The following is a 19,111-nucleotide window of genomic DNA, read 5'->3' as shown; positions in this document are numbered from 1 at the left end:
ATGAGATCTATTGCAAAAAATGTTGATATCTTTAGAAATCCATAACAATCTCAAGTCTATTCTTTGCTGGTTTTGAACACCACACATTAGAGAATGCCATCCTAACATCCTATCCAATAATCTGAAATGACTACTTTTTTCATAAGCACACATCCAGCTGAATATAATTACAGTGAAATGTGCTGTCATCTTTCCAAAGAATAGTAATTAGGGATATGAGCCTGGATGTCTTTTATGCTTATGGAAACATTTTTTTTCTTTCCAGCTAACCATCATCCAAATAGTAAATCATTAAAAGGAAAATGGCAAAGGGTGTGGATAGTGACTGTCAGCCTTGTACACCAGCTCCAAACTCTGTCATCTTCCCATGGAAGAGAAAGCATGATGATGCAAAAGATGACATTCTTTGTGTTTCTTCGGAGAAGAAAACAAGTACAGGTAATTTATCGTGTTGTTCATCATTGGTACTACTTAAAGAGAACTCTCACAGGTTTCTCTCTATTGATCTGGGAAAACACCTTTATATTGGACTGTGGGGCAAAGAGAGTCAAAGACCACTTAATACAAAAATAGACCTGTATCATGATTATTATCCTAATTCAAGTTGAGACTTAAGAGTATAGGCATGTAAGTATCTCTTTGTCTAAAACCTTAGAATTATCATCAGCTTTCTTTTTTCTAATCAAACCACTTTTTAATTCTCACATACTAGGGGGGGCTGATTGCCACAAGGAACGAAAAAAATCTCCGATGCTTTATCACTGCTTCATTGCTCTGGAAACAGGAATCATTTCTGTTACTTATGTGGGTAACAAGTACCTAATGAACAAGAAACTGAAGCTCTTCTTATTTAATGTCTCAATGTGAAACAAACAGTTAAACAGAGTAATTACTACCAACTCTTAGTATTGTTTTTATTATTTTTCAAGTAACACTAAAAACGTAACTGGTACCTTTTGCTGTTTTTCGAGTGATGCATGCCAAACTGTTATATTAAAATGCACCAATATCAATAGCATTTTTTTGACACTTAGGAGAACCAGCTTTAGAGATACAGGAGAAGTTTCTTCAAACCAAACAGTGTAGGTGTGACTTTAACTCTTATCTCCCAAATTGTATGTGATCTAATCCAAAAGCCCTTACAGCAAAGTTTACTCCTCTCCACCACTAGAGGAAAAATCATAGTGTTAATTAAACAAGCCCCTCTTGTTTTTTGTTTTTTTTTTTTTCTTTCTTCCCCCTACCTCCCCCACATTTTTTTTTTTAATCTCAAGCACAGCAAATTTCTGTGAATTTCCACCTCAGTGAGTAAGCACATTCCAATGAAAACTGGTTTTTTGTTTGTTTTGATTTCTGTTAATTTTGAACTTGTTCAGAAAAATATTTTTTAGGACCTAGTATATGTCAGCATTGAAAGAATGCCTGATAAAAATTGTGAAGAAAGAGAAAGCAAAGCAGGACTGAGAGACGATTGTTTAGTTAAAAAAAATCCTCCCCTCTTTTCCAAATACTTTGACAATTTTTTTGAGAACTAGAAGATAACACCAAATCTATTAAAAATTAGTCTCCTTCCAAATAGTTATTTTTCTTTCTCCAAGCAATAATATATTTCGGGTTTTGCATTTGTTAACCAATGTACTGCATACAAACCACAGGCATGTTAAGACACAAAGCAACACATTATATTTCATCAACCTCACTTATGAAGCAGGTTTGTACATAATCTTGCAGCTTGTTATTGCTCACTTTGAAGAAATTCCAAAGCTGTGATTGCTGCTACTCATGCTCAGGAAATAAAAAGTTTTAAAACTGATAATGCTGCAAAACAATACAATTTAAACAAAAACTCAGTAAAATGTTATAAAAGACAGGACACAAAACTAGATAAATAACATGTTAGGGCATTCTACAAGATTTACAAACACCTTAGTCACAATCTGCATAAAGCACTACAAGCAAGCTAATAACACACAGCTCATGATTTAATCCCAACAAAACAAGCAGAGATATTTGCTTTTTTTAAACAGACAATATTTGACATACAAAGTTTAATTATAGGGATGTTCCCATTTAGCTGTGCGTAACTAATAGTGAACACTTTATAAAAGCCTCACACACAGAAAGAACAGGCCCAGCAGCACCTCAAAGAGAACGTCTATCTAACATTTGTCATTTACCATGGTTAACAAATCACTCTTGCAGAACAGGTTACACATTTATAATGAAATTCCGTGGCCTTCATTATGACATCAAAGAGCTTTCAATGTAGGAAAACACCAGGGCAGATCTGGATCTAAGAACTGGTTAGTCATTATGACAGTATCTTTCTTTAAACATTTTTCTTTTTTTTTAAATGGACAAACATGTATCGTGTATTAAATACTACATGTTATACTGAAATATACAACTTATCAGTCTTTTCTAATACTGAATGTATGCCTAAATCGCCCACCTCACCTTTTTCCCCTTTTGTGTAAAAAAGCTGAAATACATTTTCCACATTGAAGACCAAAGATTTATTAGATCTTTTAATCAGCTGAATTCAACACATTCTTTAAATTCTGACTATATCCCTGACCAAAATACATTCTTCACATGATTTTCACTATACACTTTCAATTCATATTTATGATTTGGGGGAAAGAATGATGAAGTTATGAACCAGAATCATTTGCTTTGGAGTTATTTATAATCTGCTGAAAATTAGAGAATGCTTTCCTGTGATTCAGTGTTTATTGATACAAATCAATCTTGCTTATATGTCAATCCTTGTTTCTACCATGAAAAAAATCTCTATTAAAATCTATATTCTGCTACTGTACTGACCTTTGGAAAGTATCTATTGTGACAATCCATCAGTACAATATAAAACTTGCAAAAGTTTGGCTATATCTAGCATGTTAAACACTTAACTTTCTGGAACATTCAGCTCACACTCTTTCAAGTTCATTTAAGAAAACTGAATGCATTTTAATAAAATGAATATATTTTTTAAATGCATTCAGAAATTCTTGGAGTAATAAGAGTAATTAAAAATGACAGAACATAACAGGAAAATAGCATTATTCCTTACCAGACTTATTATTAACCTGTGACTTTTCCTTCCCACATGTAGGAAAAGAGGCCAATTTTTTAAAAATAAAAGCTCTTCCATTAAGCAGAAAAAAAAAGTACATGACCTTAAAAATTAAAAAAAAATATTACTGTTAACTGTACTCTGAGTTAGAATCTAACTTCTCACTTTTTATTAATACTCACTATAAAACACTGAGTTAAAAAAAATAATTTAAACAAAACTGGAGAAAAATATCTTTTTTTTTTAAAAAAAGTATTCATTATAATCAGAAGTGCAAAACCGTAGCCAAGTAAGGTTTATATGGAACATTGTAGAATCTTTTGGTGATTTATTTTTCCATCATTAATTAGTTGATTTACTATTAATTTCAAAAGAAATAGGCAAAGAGTAATCATAATTGAGCAAGCTCATTATCAAACCTCTGGAGTCTTCTCTTCTCTAATACTGAAACTGGCACAGAAAAGAAGCATTAAAAATAGAAAATATTGGAGGGGGAGAAGTAGTTCCAGTAGTTCCTACAGGAAAATCATATACAGCTCATGGACAGATTGCAGAAGTATCTAACATTTATGTATTATAAACATGATACAGACATAAAATGTGTTGTATGAACAGCATTCAAGCACCTAAGCAGCTGAGACTGTTACTTAGCTACCTTTGGCTAGCTCCACCTTCTTTGGTGAAGGTAACTGGCTTAAAGACCTTGCTCTATTGAGTTCTCAGAAAAGGAATTTTAAAATACTGCTGGAAAAACAGGTAAAAAGTAGCTCACACTCTATGGTCTTGAAATGTATGTATATAAAGTTAGAAGACAGCTCTAAAAGTTGCATTTTAGTAGAAAATATGATGTAAGAGTCCCAGGAATTCTGTTATGTGACAATTTGATAACAGATTACATTAGAAATGTTTCTAGAACAGGATAGAGTATCTTCATTCTAGAAAGGTGTACATTCACAACCTACAGTTGAATAGAATAGTATGAGGAAAAAGATACTGAAACTAATAGACGTCTAAATATAATTTACTTTGTTTTGCTGCCTCTATCCTAAAGACAGGCAATTGAAGAATATCCCAGCATGGAGAAAAATAGCATATTTATGGATGTGCCACAGGAGTAAGAACAAGTGCATTGCGTTACAGTAGTCAAACATTCCAGAGAGAAAAAAAAGATAAGGCTTGGTTTGGGGTTTCTGTTTTTTAGTTTGGAAGTGGCATCATGCTCAACATTCTATAAGCCCATTTGGGACAGCACAGCAAAGTTAGTTACAAAAATATTCACTATTTTAGGTGCATGCATTTATTAGATGTCTATAGTAAGGTTACTCAAAAAACAGTTCAAGGTGGTAACCAGACCAATTTAGAAAAATTGTTCATAAAAATCAAATAAATGGTTTGTAGCAGATAACTTAGCTCTACACTTAATATTACAATTTTAACTTAAACTTCTAACAGTTAAACACAGAATGTACCAAACTATTTTAGAGCTGAACAAAACCCATGATTCATTCTAGCAATGTAGTCTCCCTTTGATGAGTAGGGAGTTTTGACTGACAATCATCTTTCAGATGTATATGTTAGAATTTTAAACTGTGCTGATCAACTATTTTCAAACCTAAAGCATTAAAATCCGCTTCTTGGTTTTATTAGTCAGTTGCAACTGATGAGTCAAGAAGTGCTTTCTGAGTGGTGGCGAACAAGGGAGGAACATGTTAGAACATTTGTAAAGAGAAAACATTAAAGGAAGAGACTTGAAAACATTATTTTTTGAAAATTCTTTTGAAAGCCACTTTACATTGTGCTTTTTTCCCATTGAATTATTTCTAAATACGTAATTACATTTCAGAGACTTTCAGTGGCCTTCTATTAGGAGGACTGGATTAGGCTGTTAATTATTAAGATCCAACATTAACACAGAGTTAGATTTAGAGACTTGGCATTTACTAATATTACCATATTAACAGAGAGTCACTGCTGGAAGATTAAGACTTGAAATCCAAATTAAATTCCCTGGTCTGTTTTCACAAGCAGCTGTCCAGAACTGTCTTAATTTTTGCTGAAAAATGCATAGTGTTAACTACAGAGATGTTCGTTTAATTTTCTGTGGAACAGACAACCCATGGGATTGTAAATCTATTTTTCAGGGAAGACAATCTACATTTTCTCTATTAATGTCCCCAGTAACTGAGTCACGTGCTGTTAATAAATTGAATTATACACATGATTGACAGAGATAATATTTTTTTCCTCTTTATTCAGTGTTTTTCCTGAATCTCCAAAGACTTAAAGAATGGATAGTTAAACAATCCTTTAATATTGCTCTTTTGTGAATACATGAAACTAAAAAGATGTAAATATTAATTTAAATAAGAATATTATCATTGTTACCTGTGTGATCTGGTAAAACCTATGTGATCTAGGTGCGATAGTTTATTTTATTAGTGATATATTTATTTTGAAGTATTTTATTGTCTCTCATTGAGATTCTCAGTTTTAGAGACAGTTCAATTATTTCTATACTCGTACTGTCCACGTTTAAAGATATTTCATAGCAATTGTGTAGATACATGAAGCCTATAAAATTATAACTTTAGATTATTTACCATCACACAGCAAGTTATTCTAGAACAGCATAAAGGTGCTGAACAACCTGTTAGTCAATGGGATGCAAAACCATTCAAACAGAAGTAAATTACATTAAAATTCTGTTTCTTACAGCTGCATTTCAGAGTTGACAGGGAGAGGTTATTTTTCTTTGTACAATCTGTGCATCAACTTATGTTAAAGTTACATATTACTTTAGCTTTTCATCTACAGAGACAACCATGGTTCAAATATTTCAATGAACCAATTTACCAGACCTCAACTATGGTGCTGCAGAATCAGACTAATACATTTTTATGTTTTTGGGGGGAAGACCTACACTGTGGCGTAGCCTAAACAGCATCATAAGAAAATCAAATATTTCAGCCCATTGCAGCAGACAAAGATACCAGAAATTACACTAACTAGCAGTCTTAATGCCTAAGCTTTAATAATCACAGGCAAATTAACATTTAATTTGTAATGTTTGGAGTTGTATTGTACAAGAGAGAGAGTTCACTGAATCATTGTTTTTCCCATTTCATTTCCGTAGGCTGCACAGGAATTTAGAACTTGCACAACTAGAAGTTTGCTAACATACTGTTATTGACAAACAAGCAATTCATGAAAAAATTACCTTGCAAAAAGATAATGAACGACAGTAGAAGGAAGATTTGAAGGAACTATATACATCTTATAGTTCTGCTCAAACATATATTATTTGGACTAATTGGGAATTATTCTTGTGAACATTGCAGAAGCACTGGTTACATCTAAAACAAGCAAAATCAGTTATTTTCATTATGAGAACTACTCACAGCCAATCAATTGTAAAGGTCCCAGTAGTTTGTTTCTATGTTTACATTAACAAAGAAGGAAAAAGAGAAAGAATTCTTCATGAATACACCTTGGCTGGATAAGAATCAGAGCACCATTATGGCATTCTGGAAAAACAAAGAGCAATAGTTATGCTCAGTTAAAATAGTTTTGTCAAGAGAACAAACACATCAACTGTTCAACAGTAACAATTGTGTTTTCCACAAATGTTTTGCCATTGCATTAAAATGACTAATTTCTAATTATCTGCTTTCTCTAGATTTCACTCAAAACTATAAAAATAGGAGCCAAGGAGAAAAGAAAAAAAACTCCTGAAAAAGATGTTTTTTTTTCCAATCTGAAAAATATATGCTTTTCATCTATATTTTAATTAACTGGACATCAGTTGCTGATCCAAAGATTAACTATATGAACAACAGGAGTAGCAGGTAGGTTTGTATCTACAGTAAGTTATCAGAATCCTGAGCATGTTGGGCCACTAACAACATCATTACAAAACAGCCTGAGAGGTCATATAGTGGCCTGAACAAAGATTTTAAACTACAGATTGTTTTATCATTATGTGATATTTTCCATGTATTTCTGGAAGCTAAAATATAGGAAGGGAAAGGAGAATCAAAAAAAAAAAAGGTTGGAAAAGTGCAGGAGAAACTGAGATGGTAAGAGTTAAATGGTACAATGTGAAAGAAGAGAGACAATGAAAATTAGAGAAAAGGGGGAAAAGATGGGAAAAACAAAACAAAACAAAACCAGAATAAATCAACAAATGTAATAGCCAAGAGACCAATTGTTTGAAGAAAGTAGACTTTTCAGCCAAGTGGAGTGGCCAAGGGTGTCACCAAGTCATCAGCATACATCTCTGGCCACTGCTGGTTAAAGGTGCCTTTTGCTTTTCTTTCAAGTTACTAGGATCATTATACATATTATTTGGTACTTTATCCTGTTTCTCCAAGGCTACAACCACAATGTTGTCATCTAACTTGGGAAAACTGCTTCCAAAACAAAAGCATTGCAGATATTTGAGATTTTCATTTGACCTTCTCTTGCAAGAGTTCTTAAATCTACACAAAGCTCTTAGATTCCAATACAGAAAATTCTACCAAAAAAAAAATATTGCAACTGCTACACACCAGACAGATTAGTTTAAAATTCATGTAGCCATTTTTCACTATACATGAAATAAATTTGTCTCTTAAAATGCAAGTCTGAAAACCCTGTCCCTGTCTATTAGGTAGCTCCTGTTTCTCTTATTATAGTTATTTACATAGGTAGTCACACACAAATGAAAAGGATTGCTGAGTCTGGACTCAGTGGTTTTAAATGTGCATGCAGAACTGCAAAGCAGAATTTATCTACAAATGTATAACCTGGTGAGCCACCCTATCACTATGACAGTGATCGCCCACAGTTATACTCTGAGAAGTGCATCCTTCCCACTCTCAACCAGTGGATGCATTTTGCCTAATGTGACAAGACGGAAGATTTTTCCCCTCCCATGTTAACTGTCTCCTAGCAAGGAGGGGTTAAAATACATTGCAAATAATATTACTGAAAGAGGAATCATGGGATAGCAACCCACAGTTTCTTTACAGCAAGGACTCAGCCAAATCACCTTTGTTTTCTGGATCAGACAAACAAAGGATGAAATAAATACCTAAGCCAGCATAGCCAGTTTATCATTAAATACCGTAAAAAGTTTCTCACTCTGCAGCTGCCTCCAAACCCTTGTTGCTGTCTCATACTCTGGCATGCTGTTCTGTCTGAAGAGCTACATTCACCTGGACTAGTTCATTTATCCACTTGCAGCACTGCTTTTCCAACAGCTTGTGTGGACATAATTTGAAGGGCAGCGTACAAAGGCATGAAGACAGAAACTCCTTAAGCCAGCACTGTCATTAAAGTTGCAGTGTAATCAAACTACAGCCTAAGTAACTTGCCTAAAACTGCACTCCATGTCAAAGGAAGATGGCCAGAAACTGAACTTAATGCTCCATGGCATGTCTACACTCTAATTTAAACATGACAGGGCAAACTCACTGTCCAAGGACAAGCACAGGCCAGCCTACATCTATGGTCATCAGCTCACTGTCCCCAAAGCAGAGTGGCCTTGTCCTGGCTTCAAACGAGCTTGTACAGGCCTGAGCAGGGGAAATAACCCACAGGCTTTTGTGTCTGCTAAATGTCATACCTCATGTATTCTTTCTCGCCTTATGATACACCATCACAGTGATGCAAAGATGACTTTTTGAAGTGTTTAATGTGAATTATTTTCCTTATGGCTTCAGATGGTCATTAAAGCTATCCACAGCAGCACACGTACTGCATGTCAAAGCTGAGGCTCCCAAAGTCTGTGCTACTGCCACTTTTCAGCCTCATGTTCATTGTGGCCAACTTCCAGCTCTTTCTGGAAACGCCTGGGGCTAGCCTGGGCATGTGTTACAGGGGCTCCCAGAGCCACCGCTCACCAGAGACACTCCTCTGTGAAGTTGAGCTCCTGCTTCTGAGAAACGACTTGGGAAAAGAAACTGGTGTGGAGATCAGTTGTGCTAGTTCACACCAAGGGTCTGCACTGAGGCATTCTTCTTTTCTAAAGGGAAGAAGTTAAAACAACTGCCAGTGCTATGGAAACTTTTCATTTTTTCTTACCAGCATAGTACATCATATTGTGACAAAACCTCAAGTCTACAAACACTCTTTTTAAATGACTGGCATGATAGAATAGTATAGTATTTGAAAGCGAACATTACAATCTTTGTTATTTTATGATCTACTTCTATTGTAACTCTTTCCAAGCCTCCACTGTACCTTAACATGAAGAAGAGTCTTACTTTAGGATCATCACGCCTTTAGCCCTCATTGAGAACCTCATTCCCCTACAAGACTTGCTGCACGTTTCTAGCCAAGCTTGCACCTTTTGGAAGCAACAGGTAAGTATGTCAGTATGAAAAATTCCTCCCACCTCATAACCATTATTTACAAAACTAAAAGGCCTGCAACTTCTTTCTTAGGATTGTTTAAGCCTTAGATAATCACTCTCCATTAGCTAACACACAACACCTGCCTTTGATTAATTTTCCATACACAGCTTGAGTCTTTGCAAAGCTAAGCAAGAAGGTCAAGGCCCTATTTCTAACACGTCTTAGCATTTAGCTTTCTGACAACTGAAGCTGACACAGAGTTACAGCCCAGTGAAAGAACCTCAGGCTTCTGCATTATGCTTGAATTCCAGGTGCTCTCCAGAAAGTAAAACTCAACAGATTCATAGGAATGCACCGACAGCTTTCTGCTTGAAGACAGACCAGTTAAATTCAACACCACATGATTCAAAGCACTAGAAATCCTTCTATTTTAAATCATGACAATGTGATACAAGAAGCTCCCAGCTACTTAAAGATCTCTTCCAAAGAGTATTTTTCATATTGTGTTACATATGTCTGTCAGAGGCACTCAACACAGAACAATACTTCTATTTACCTTTTAGAAAATATTGCCTCTTCTCCTTCAACTTACTTTGAAAGCTTTTTTATACTTCCTACTTCACTGTAGGATCAAGTAAATCTTAAAAAGTTAACATCACAATATATTGAATCATCTCTTGCAGCCCATGGCATTTGGGATGTGATTGAAGCATCTTAAGATTTCACATATAAGTCATGGAGAATAAAAATACGCATTCCTTCTGCATTTTTTGAAGTATATATTTTTAAAAGATGAGCAAGAAAAACGGGTAAGATATGCACCACAGTATTGCCATCTCAAGGTTTAACTCAATTCTCAAGTGTCTTTATTTGCATAAAGCATAATTTTACATGAATGCACAGCATAATTTATTTTCTCCACTGAGACTCAAGCACAGCTATTAAATGATAAATCTGGTGAAGGCAATCATCAATCTATTTCTTTGGCTGCAGAGCAACTTATCCATTGCCAAGGACTTGTCTGGCCCAAAAAGTGTTTCTTCCATCTTCCGTATACCAGGAAATACCCTCAAATTTAATTTTCATAATGACTGAGAAGAAGGAAGCCTGAGCTTTCTTCCAATGCATGTAAAAGGAGGTATCTTACTTTAAAGGGCAATTATGTTCCTAGAAACTTCAAATTTCTATACAGACCACCTACATGCCTTCTCCTACTTGAGATGCAGTCTACCATAGGACTACCTTTTTTTCTATAATTCCTCCTCTTCTAACAAATGTTTAGAGACAGAAAAGTTATCCTGATACTTGAAGATGTAAATGTTTGTTGACAAAAAGAATCTCCAAAACTATCTTACAAAAATGCTCTGATATTTTGATAGGTTCTAAGTGATATCCGTTTTTTCCAGAGTCTGCTTTTAGAAAACGTTATTTAATAAATTTTAACATAGACTCGAGGACAACAGCGAGTTGTGTGATCCTGCAAGAAGTGTTAAGCAGAAGCAGCTCACCTGGCTCCATGTGCAAGGGTAAGATCAAAAATGACATTTTACAAAAGCAAGGAAATAAAATTAGCCAGTGACCACCCAAAACACCAGTCTGCATTTCAAGTTTTAATGTACAATGTACTACCGGGATAGTCAGAAATTCTTTTAGAGAAGCATGCTAAGAGAAAAAAAAGATCAGCTAAAAAGTAGCAGTGAGTTCTAAGTCAAAATGACTCAACGATAAAAGAAAAAAACTATTTTGGGAGGTTATTAAAAACTTAGGGACTGGTATTTTTGTTTTAATATTAAGTCACTTGAAGTTTTTACAGTCTATTCACAGTACACTGCTTTGAATTAAGAGTCAACACTTACTATTCAGGTAAAAGGAATGAAACTGAAGTGACTGTGGTAATTTTTTTTTCTTATTAAAAAAATCCCACAACAACCAAAACCCAACTTCTTTAAGATGAAAATAGAAATCCTACATTATCGATGAGATCTCAAATTCCTGAAAGCATTAAGACTACAAGTTGCCACCTTTAAATATACTCTAAGTTACCATTCCTTTAAAGTAGCAGCGTAGCAACCTAAGCAGAAAGAGAGCTAGTTTTTGGTTTTTGTTTCAAATAAAGGATAAGCATTATAGTATCTTATTTTGAGGGACCTGGAGCCTTATGCTTCTGCTGAGAAACAGCAAAAATATCCATAAGTAATCTTGATTGGTTAGTAATGCTACTCGCTATGTCAGGCAAAGTTACCCAAAGTTACTCTCTCTATAAACTAAATAGATATAAGATTTCTTTTGAGAGGACTTAAACTTCCACTAGCTATGCATATATGTTAAATGTAGCTCATCAACATCAAAAGGTAAGACACGGATGAGAACATATGGCCCTGCTCCATTCCTTTCTCCAGTTCCCATCTCTCCCATCTATGCATTTTCATTCCTTTTGTGCATCAGCCTCAGTGCTTACCAAAATTTCAACCATTGAACTCAAGACAGCGTAAAACCACCCATGATTTTGGTCAGGACAGTCATTAAGCCAGCTGAAGACTAAGCCAACCTAGCAACAGGGGCTGCTGAGTACTAGAAGCGATGCAGTGCAAGGAAAATGAAAGAAGCATACAAGAGAAAAGCAACATCTTCAGCACAAATAAGCTGTCTAGTTATATGTGTTCAGTGACATTTTCTCCCTTCTCCATCTAAACTCACAGGGAAACTGAGCTACAAAGCAATACTATTCCTTTCAGAATTGCCTTAAAGGTTTCCTTGCTCTTCTTCAAATAACCTTCTAGATCTTACAGGTTTTATTATTAAAAACCACAATACTCCATTTGAAAATGATCTATATAAAATACTGATAATCAGTTCATCCTTGCTAAACAACTACAAACATTTCTATGCTCTTTGGTATACAATCTGAAGGAAACTGACTAGCAACAGGGAATTTCACATCAGCTGCTAAATGGTGCTTTATGTCAGTAAATTTAAATACAGGTTACTAGCAGTAATCCTTTAAAATGCTTAAAACTTCAGAAACCAGATAAAAAAAATGTCAGGAATGCCCTAGACTGCCTAGGCAGACTACAAAAACCTTCTGCGTTTAAAGAGGTCAACAAAGCATTCAAAACAATATTGTCAAAATTGTCTTAGTGGTTACAGCAATATAACATGCAACAGCTTCATATGATTCAATCTGTTAGCAACGTACTCAGCCATGAGAACAAAACAGCAGGAAGCTGGCTGCCTTGCTCCCTGAGAAGATCTGGGAGCCAGAACTGCTCTGTCACAGTATAATACAACCTGAGACACCTGTAGTCTCATGAGGTTTTAACAGCTTAAGGGAAGTACATTCTGGTTTTGCACCCTTTTCATCGACTTGAGCTTTTGGCTGTCATCAGAACAAGTGTCCACCCTCCCACCCCTTCAAGTGCAACCACTCCTTCAAACATGCTGACAAAAAAGGAACAGGTAAATTAGTTCTGGGCCAGAACAGAGCGAGCTAAACCTTTCACCTAAACACTTCATGAAAATGAATCACATCTGTGCTGCCTTCAACACATCGGATCTACCAGAGTGTCATCATTCCATCCTTTAAGCAGTGAGCACCACAGTGTGGACAGTATCTGTTCAAGCAGGCTAAGTAAATAAAGCAGTAAGAGATTCTGCACATCCCAGTGTCAAGGCTACCCAAATTAAAGCCCTTCCAGGAAGAGATGTATACTAAGACAGTCACCCTTAGGCTTCCCTCTGCTACTGAAACTCATGTAAGAATCTGAGAGCGTGCTAATGGAATGAACTGGTATTTTATATTTTCTTTTTCAGAAATGCATTTGTTTTATACTTCTAGGATGTTCACTAAATAAGAGACACGTAAGTATTAACTCCTACATCTAGATAATATTTTCAAAATATCAAAGAGAAGTAATCAGACAAGATTAACTTATTTGCCGTTTTAAAAGCTACCCGTACTGCATTACTCAGGGCCAAAAGTACTCTTGCAATTATTGACCCAGGAGACACGGCCTCCCACACAATGTGTACTATCTAAGCTTAACAGTGTAAAGTAAGCAAAGGAAACAAGCTCTTTTAAATGTTTTTATTACAGAAAAACAAAAGGCTTACACTTAAAAAAGCAGCATTATTTTGTGAATTCAAAGTTATTACAGTGAAGTTGCTTTAAGAAACCTTTAGAGACTGAAGAAAATAATAAAATGCCAGATGCCCCTTCAGACAGCATTCTAGATTTATTTGCATGACCACAGCAAACCCCTTAATTTCACATCACTTCTGACACCCAGTATATGACTTATACGCTTTTCTTCTCCCTGTGTCTTGTTGAATACAGCTGGGAGAAGGATTTGGTGAAAATGGCAGTACATTTCAAGTTTAATTTTCAACAGTTCAGTACACATCTGCTTGATATCACAGTTCTGAAGTGACTGAGACACATGCTCTCCTCCTAACTTGAGCAGTGAAATGTCAGTTTTAATGGATCCTAGTTCGACTTGTGTTTTTACACAGTATTGATCATATTAAGGTCCATATCTCAGATTTCTCAGTAACTTACTTGGTTACTGATTACAAACAAAAAAAGAAAAAAAAATGAAGGCTCATACTTGAAAGAGTTCCACTGACCACTTCAGTTCTTTTATTAAGTCAAAAGTTTCAGGTTTCCAGCCTGAGCCAAAACTAAATATGTAACAGATCTGTATTCTACATCTTAAGAAACAAATCAAGAAAACATTACTGCCTTAATAGTCCTACATTTTGATTCTGTCCAAAGAAATTTACAGGCTTGTCATTAAGTGATTTTTTTAAATACAACTTAAGAGCTCTACACCACGTTAAAGTTTTTTTCTAAGCACATTGTTAAGCATCTCACTCTTCAAATCTATGCTAAAACTATACTCCAAAGATTCCACCAAAAAAAACCCAAACCAAAACAAAACAAAAAACCAAGACAAAAATAAGATAAAAAGCAAGAAAACTCAAGTCACTATTTACAACTGGCTATAATTACAAAAAATGAAAAAAAGGCAATTCATAGAAGGAAAACGAAAACAAAAAGAGGGAAAAAAAAAAGTATTAAACACCTGCTACTCAGCATTCTATGACTTTTTTTTTGTTTTTCTGTCCTCCTGAAAGGAAAAAGGTTGGACTCAAAATCAGACACAGAATCTTTCCTGGAAAAATTTCCTACTCCCCATAGACATCATTTATACGATTTGATAACAACAATCTTTGAAGTCAGGCATTTATTTACTGTACTCTGTGCTGCAACATGAAGCCACCTGTTATCAAGCTACTTAAACAGAAGAAACAAGTTTCTTTCCTACAAGGAAAAAGGATGCAATTCATTTTCCCTGGTTATGATTTATATCATCATCAGGTTTACTCAAACATGGAACATGCCTATTTAAGCTAAACCATGTTTTTTATTTAAATTCCTTAATTCAGTGCTATAGCATAGTAACTTCTTAAGTGATCAAGCTCTCTTATTAGGAGGACATTATAATCCATATTATACAGTAATATAGCCTTTAAAAAAAATAATTGAAAAAAAACCACACCACAAAACCCCAGTATGAATACTAAGAGGAAGAATAATGTTTTGTTTCTGTGGTACTCTCCATGACAACAACGCCAAAGGCTGTTTTATAGCTTACCCTTGAAGATTTTAACCCTGGACACAAATTAGTCCTTTTCACAGTCAGAGGGTTGTATTAAAACTGACTTTTATGATTAAATAGGTAACCAAAACACATTATCCTGACCAATCTCTACAAATGTTAATATTACTCTGAAGAAGGGAGTTAATGAGTGTATGTAACAGTCTCAAACAAAACTATCAACATCAACTACTTCAAAGATATATAACAATCTGAATTAAACGCTGTAAAACAAATTTACACCATTCAAAAAGTTTGTCATTAGAAGGTTATGCAAAATAGTCAGAGGCTGTTTACATTTAAGTCTTTCTTTATCAAGTTGAAGTGTGGATTCAGAAAACTTAAGGATCATTTGCACTATAAGTTTGTGTAAGCATTCATACAAAAAATTAAACAGGCAATCATGTTCTAAAAGTTTTCTAATATAGTTTTCCAGCATTTTTTAGCTGCCAAAGCGCTAATAAAGACTTATTTTAGTATATAACTCCCACATCTTATACCAAGTAAACATTCCTGACTGCCAATAATTATATTATTACATGGTACAGCAGTTCTCTAATTCCTAAAAGTTCACTTTTAACTTGAGAAAATAGAAAAGTTTGGGGCTCTTTTTTCCAAAATAATGTGCAACAGGTAGAACACATGACTTCCCAGAAACCTCTAAATTGTCTTTACCTATCAGGCTCTGCAAGACGTTACAGATCTCAATCATGACGTTACAGATCTCAATCATTCTAAGTTTTCAGCCTTAATTTTATATGAATGAATGTTTAGCTGGACTATATTAGGAACACATACAATAAGGTCAAGTAACATTATCTCGGTGTTCTGAAAATTCAAAACTCTTCAAAAAAATGGTGTAGAATTGTACCTGCAAATTCCTTCAGTTTAAATTGGTCTTTGTCAATCTATTAAAGACAATCTAGAGAACATCCATTTTTTTTTCCTGTCAATTTCTGAGAAAATTTGAATACATGCAAGTCAAAACTACCATAATGCAACATAATGGTCCTCTTTCCTGAAGATCATCAATAAATGACTACCTTCAATAAATATAAGTCTATTTGGAAATTCTAGAGAATAATTTTGCTAAACAAGTTAGTCTTTTTTCTTTTCCATTATGTCTTTCTGTTTAAGCTCTCCATCTGAAAGTTCTGTATATTTTCCATTCTTTTCATCCTCTTGTTCTTCCTCACTACCTTCATCTGTGAGCTCCCGATCACCGTTTTCCTTTTTAGCTGCCTCATGTTCATCTATCCCTCCATCTGTATCCGCTGTGCAGATTCCATAGCACATAATGCTGATGACCCCCAAGGGCAAGCCAAAGAGAAAGCATCCCAGCAGTGGTGAACTCTTGAATACAGACTGTTGAAACACAAATTTGAGGTAAAAAATACTTTCAGTGAACATACAAATTACTGCATTACTTCTCTTATTACTGTTTCTTTATTCAGAGACATCCGAAGTGTTTTGTTTTGTTCATTTTTTTTTTTTTGTTTCTTTGTATTGTTTTGTTTTGCCCAGAAAGGAGAAAGAGTCCTCATTTTAACCACTCCTACTAGAAGTTAATTTAAAAAGTCTTAGAACATCAAATATTACAATGTTGCATTGGGATGGCTAATGTTGACATGTCAACTGTACATTCTGTTAATTGATGCTTGAGTAACAATTGTTCTAATAGTGTTAACACTTTGAAGCAAACACTTTCATCACTTCCTTGTGTCTCATTCTCAGAAATAGGATTGAGATTGAGGGATCTGCAGAAACATTCCGTTATTAGCTTCCTACTGAAGACTAGTTTAATGGCAGAGGAGGAAGGACTTCTGGTTTCAGAAACTGATGGCTAAAAATTGCACATTCACTGAAGTCTGGAAGCCACTCATACAGAAACATTTGAGTTTCAATTTAAATGCACAGCACAGGCTTTTTGCTTGTGTAGGATAAGAACTGGATTTGTGTACATCTTCCCAAAGAAATTCTGTTAAGCATAATTAACCTATAAGATGATAAATGTATTTGCTTTAAAACTACATCAAGTGTAGTATTTAATCCCCTTATGCCCCAACTAATTAGACTGAAACCACAACATTTCTCAGAATGTGAAAGTGCTATCAATCTCAGTGAAAGGATGTCAAAAGGGTCAAGGAAAAGATTTTGAATTCTCCCTGTTCTGTTCCTTAAAATACATGCCAGACTAATACAGAAAAGGAGTGAAAAATGAAGATACTAATGTATGTTGAATATTTGCACACCGAAAAGCGCTATTAAAAACTTTAATCAAGAAGTTCATTTGGCTTAACCCTAATGTATATACACCTATAATATATACACAAGACATATAATATAAACAAACCTATATAAAAATATTTCTAAACCCTCTGAAAAGTTTTACATCTTGATTGACACGAGTACCATCTAATTTAATGAAAAATAAAACTTACCACTACGGTAGACTTGGCATCATAGATTATTCTCTTGATTCGTTGCAGAAGTCCATCACCACCCTGCGCCTGAAATTTCAAATGGAACTATGTCAAAACTGCTGACACTTTTCAGTTATGATTCCAAAAGTTCATTCTTCAGACCTCGCAATCTTAAGTCCCTTTAGAAGGAAATGAAAAGTAATTATTCTTGCATCTTACGAGGCCTAGACACTCCAACTTCTCCAGCATGGACAAACACTTCAATAGACTCATGAAAACTCTCACAATTGTTTTAAACAATCAGTGCAAACTTCAGCAGTGGACTGTGCTCCACTCTCTTACCACAGAGGAACACTAGTAGAAATTAGCAACTGTCTTGATCTAACTATTATAAAATCGCAGAGATCTTTTAAACTTTCCTGCATCTGACAGATATATATATTTCTGGACTATGACAGAAGCAGTTAGAACTAAGTAACAAGAAGGTACAAAGGTGTAATAAAGGAAACTTGTGCCAAGCAATGACATACTAAACCTACATTGCCACCTAATTTAGCAGTCTTCAAAATGACCACATTAATTCAAAGGCAATTTGTCTGTTGCACAGGACCAGTTTTCACCTGTCTTGAGTTGCTAGAGAAACAAATGGGAAGAAAACCTACATTTTGGAAGTCAACTGATCAGCACTTGACACTGACCATAACCCCTCAAATTACAAAAACTCCATAAAGATGAAATAGGCTACCTATAGGGCCTTACAGAAAGTAACAAGAAAGTCAAGGTGAATAATCCAACGCTTCCCAAGGGAGAGGGAGGGAATGTTATACTTCTCAGAAATGTCACTGTGGTTCAGAAAGTCTGCATCCTATTAGTTGTTGACCAGCATAATTTAAAGATTGTCATGCCCCAACAGCTGCACAATTTCTTGGGCCTGAACATGGCCATTTTATGTCTACAGACATCATTTAGCTTATGAAGTCACATCTCGTATTGTTTGTCTTATATTAGCACTCTTATATAGAGATGTGAATTTAGACAGACCTTTAATCATTTTTGCTGAAATAGCGCAAACAAAAAGTAAAAAAAAAAAAAAAAAAAAATAAAATCTAAGTGACACTATAGCAAAAAACACAGGGCATCCCAAAAGAATGTCCTCGAAGTTAAAAAACAGACAGAAACCATTTTCAATTGGTGTTTCAACCCACAGGATATATTTAAACAGAGTCAAATAGTTCTTGATAACAGAATTCAGTGTAACTAATAAAGCATTTAAAAGGTGAGAAATTAAAAACAAATAACTTCCAAATAAGTTCTAGGAATGTCCCTCACCTTGCAATTGGAAGCATGGCCAGTAAAATCAAGAACAGCAAACAAATCCACCTATATCATGTTGCTACATCAATTTGTCAGATTAAATAAACCAAAAGTACTCCATATGACTGAAACAACCTACAGCATTACTTGCCATTACCACCCGATGACCCAAAACTGTCAGCATAACATAAAGTGGGATTCAGCTAACACAGTAAGCAAAGTACAGTGAAACAGGGCTTAAACCAACACAGGTTTCTCCCAGGAGGCAGCCAAATGATTTCTTAGCAATACCCCTCCTCGTGGAAA

At 34.9% G+C, this 19,111-nt stretch overlaps 1 protein-coding gene and 1 long non-coding RNA gene across 5 annotated transcripts in view; one reads left to right on the top strand and one right to left on the bottom strand.

Annotated features, from left to right (window-relative positions):
• Nucleotides 1-329: 329 nt before the first annotated feature.
• Nucleotides 330-18,786, top strand: LOC135578590 (uncharacterized). Its single transcript, XR_010470415.1, has 5 exons — nt 330-438; nt 9,287-9,420; nt 10,818-10,937; nt 13,222-16,454; nt 16,803-18,786. It is a non-coding gene; the product is annotated as an uncharacterized LOC135578590 (long non-coding RNA).
• Nucleotides 13,482-19,111, bottom strand: part of TMX3 (thioredoxin related transmembrane protein 3) — a 31,811-nt gene continuing 26,181 nt past the window's right edge. For 3 of the 4 annotated variants that reach the window (XR_010470413.1, XM_065053054.1, XM_021291391.2), the window contains exons 15-16: nt 17,510-17,578; nt 13,482-16,433 (exon numbers count right to left, since the gene is read on the bottom strand). Coding sequence is in view for 2 of the 4 variants with exons in the window: in XM_065053054.1 (XP_064909126.1) it covers nt 16,167-16,433; nt 17,510-17,578 (336 nt within the window). In the remaining 2 variants the exon portion in view is untranslated. Of the gene's footprint in view, nt 16,434-17,509; nt 17,671-19,111 lie in introns of all 4 variants that reach the window. The other variant, XR_010470414.1, reaches the window with a different exon arrangement.

Source organism: Columba livia, chromosome 2, assembly GCF_036013475.1.
Source record: "Columba livia isolate bColLiv1 breed racing homer chromosome 2, bColLiv1.pat.W.v2, whole genome shotgun sequence".
Taxonomy (NCBI): Eukaryota; Metazoa; Chordata; class Aves; order Columbiformes; family Columbidae; genus Columba; species Columba livia.
This window is presented reverse-complemented; position numbering and strand designations above follow the sequence as displayed.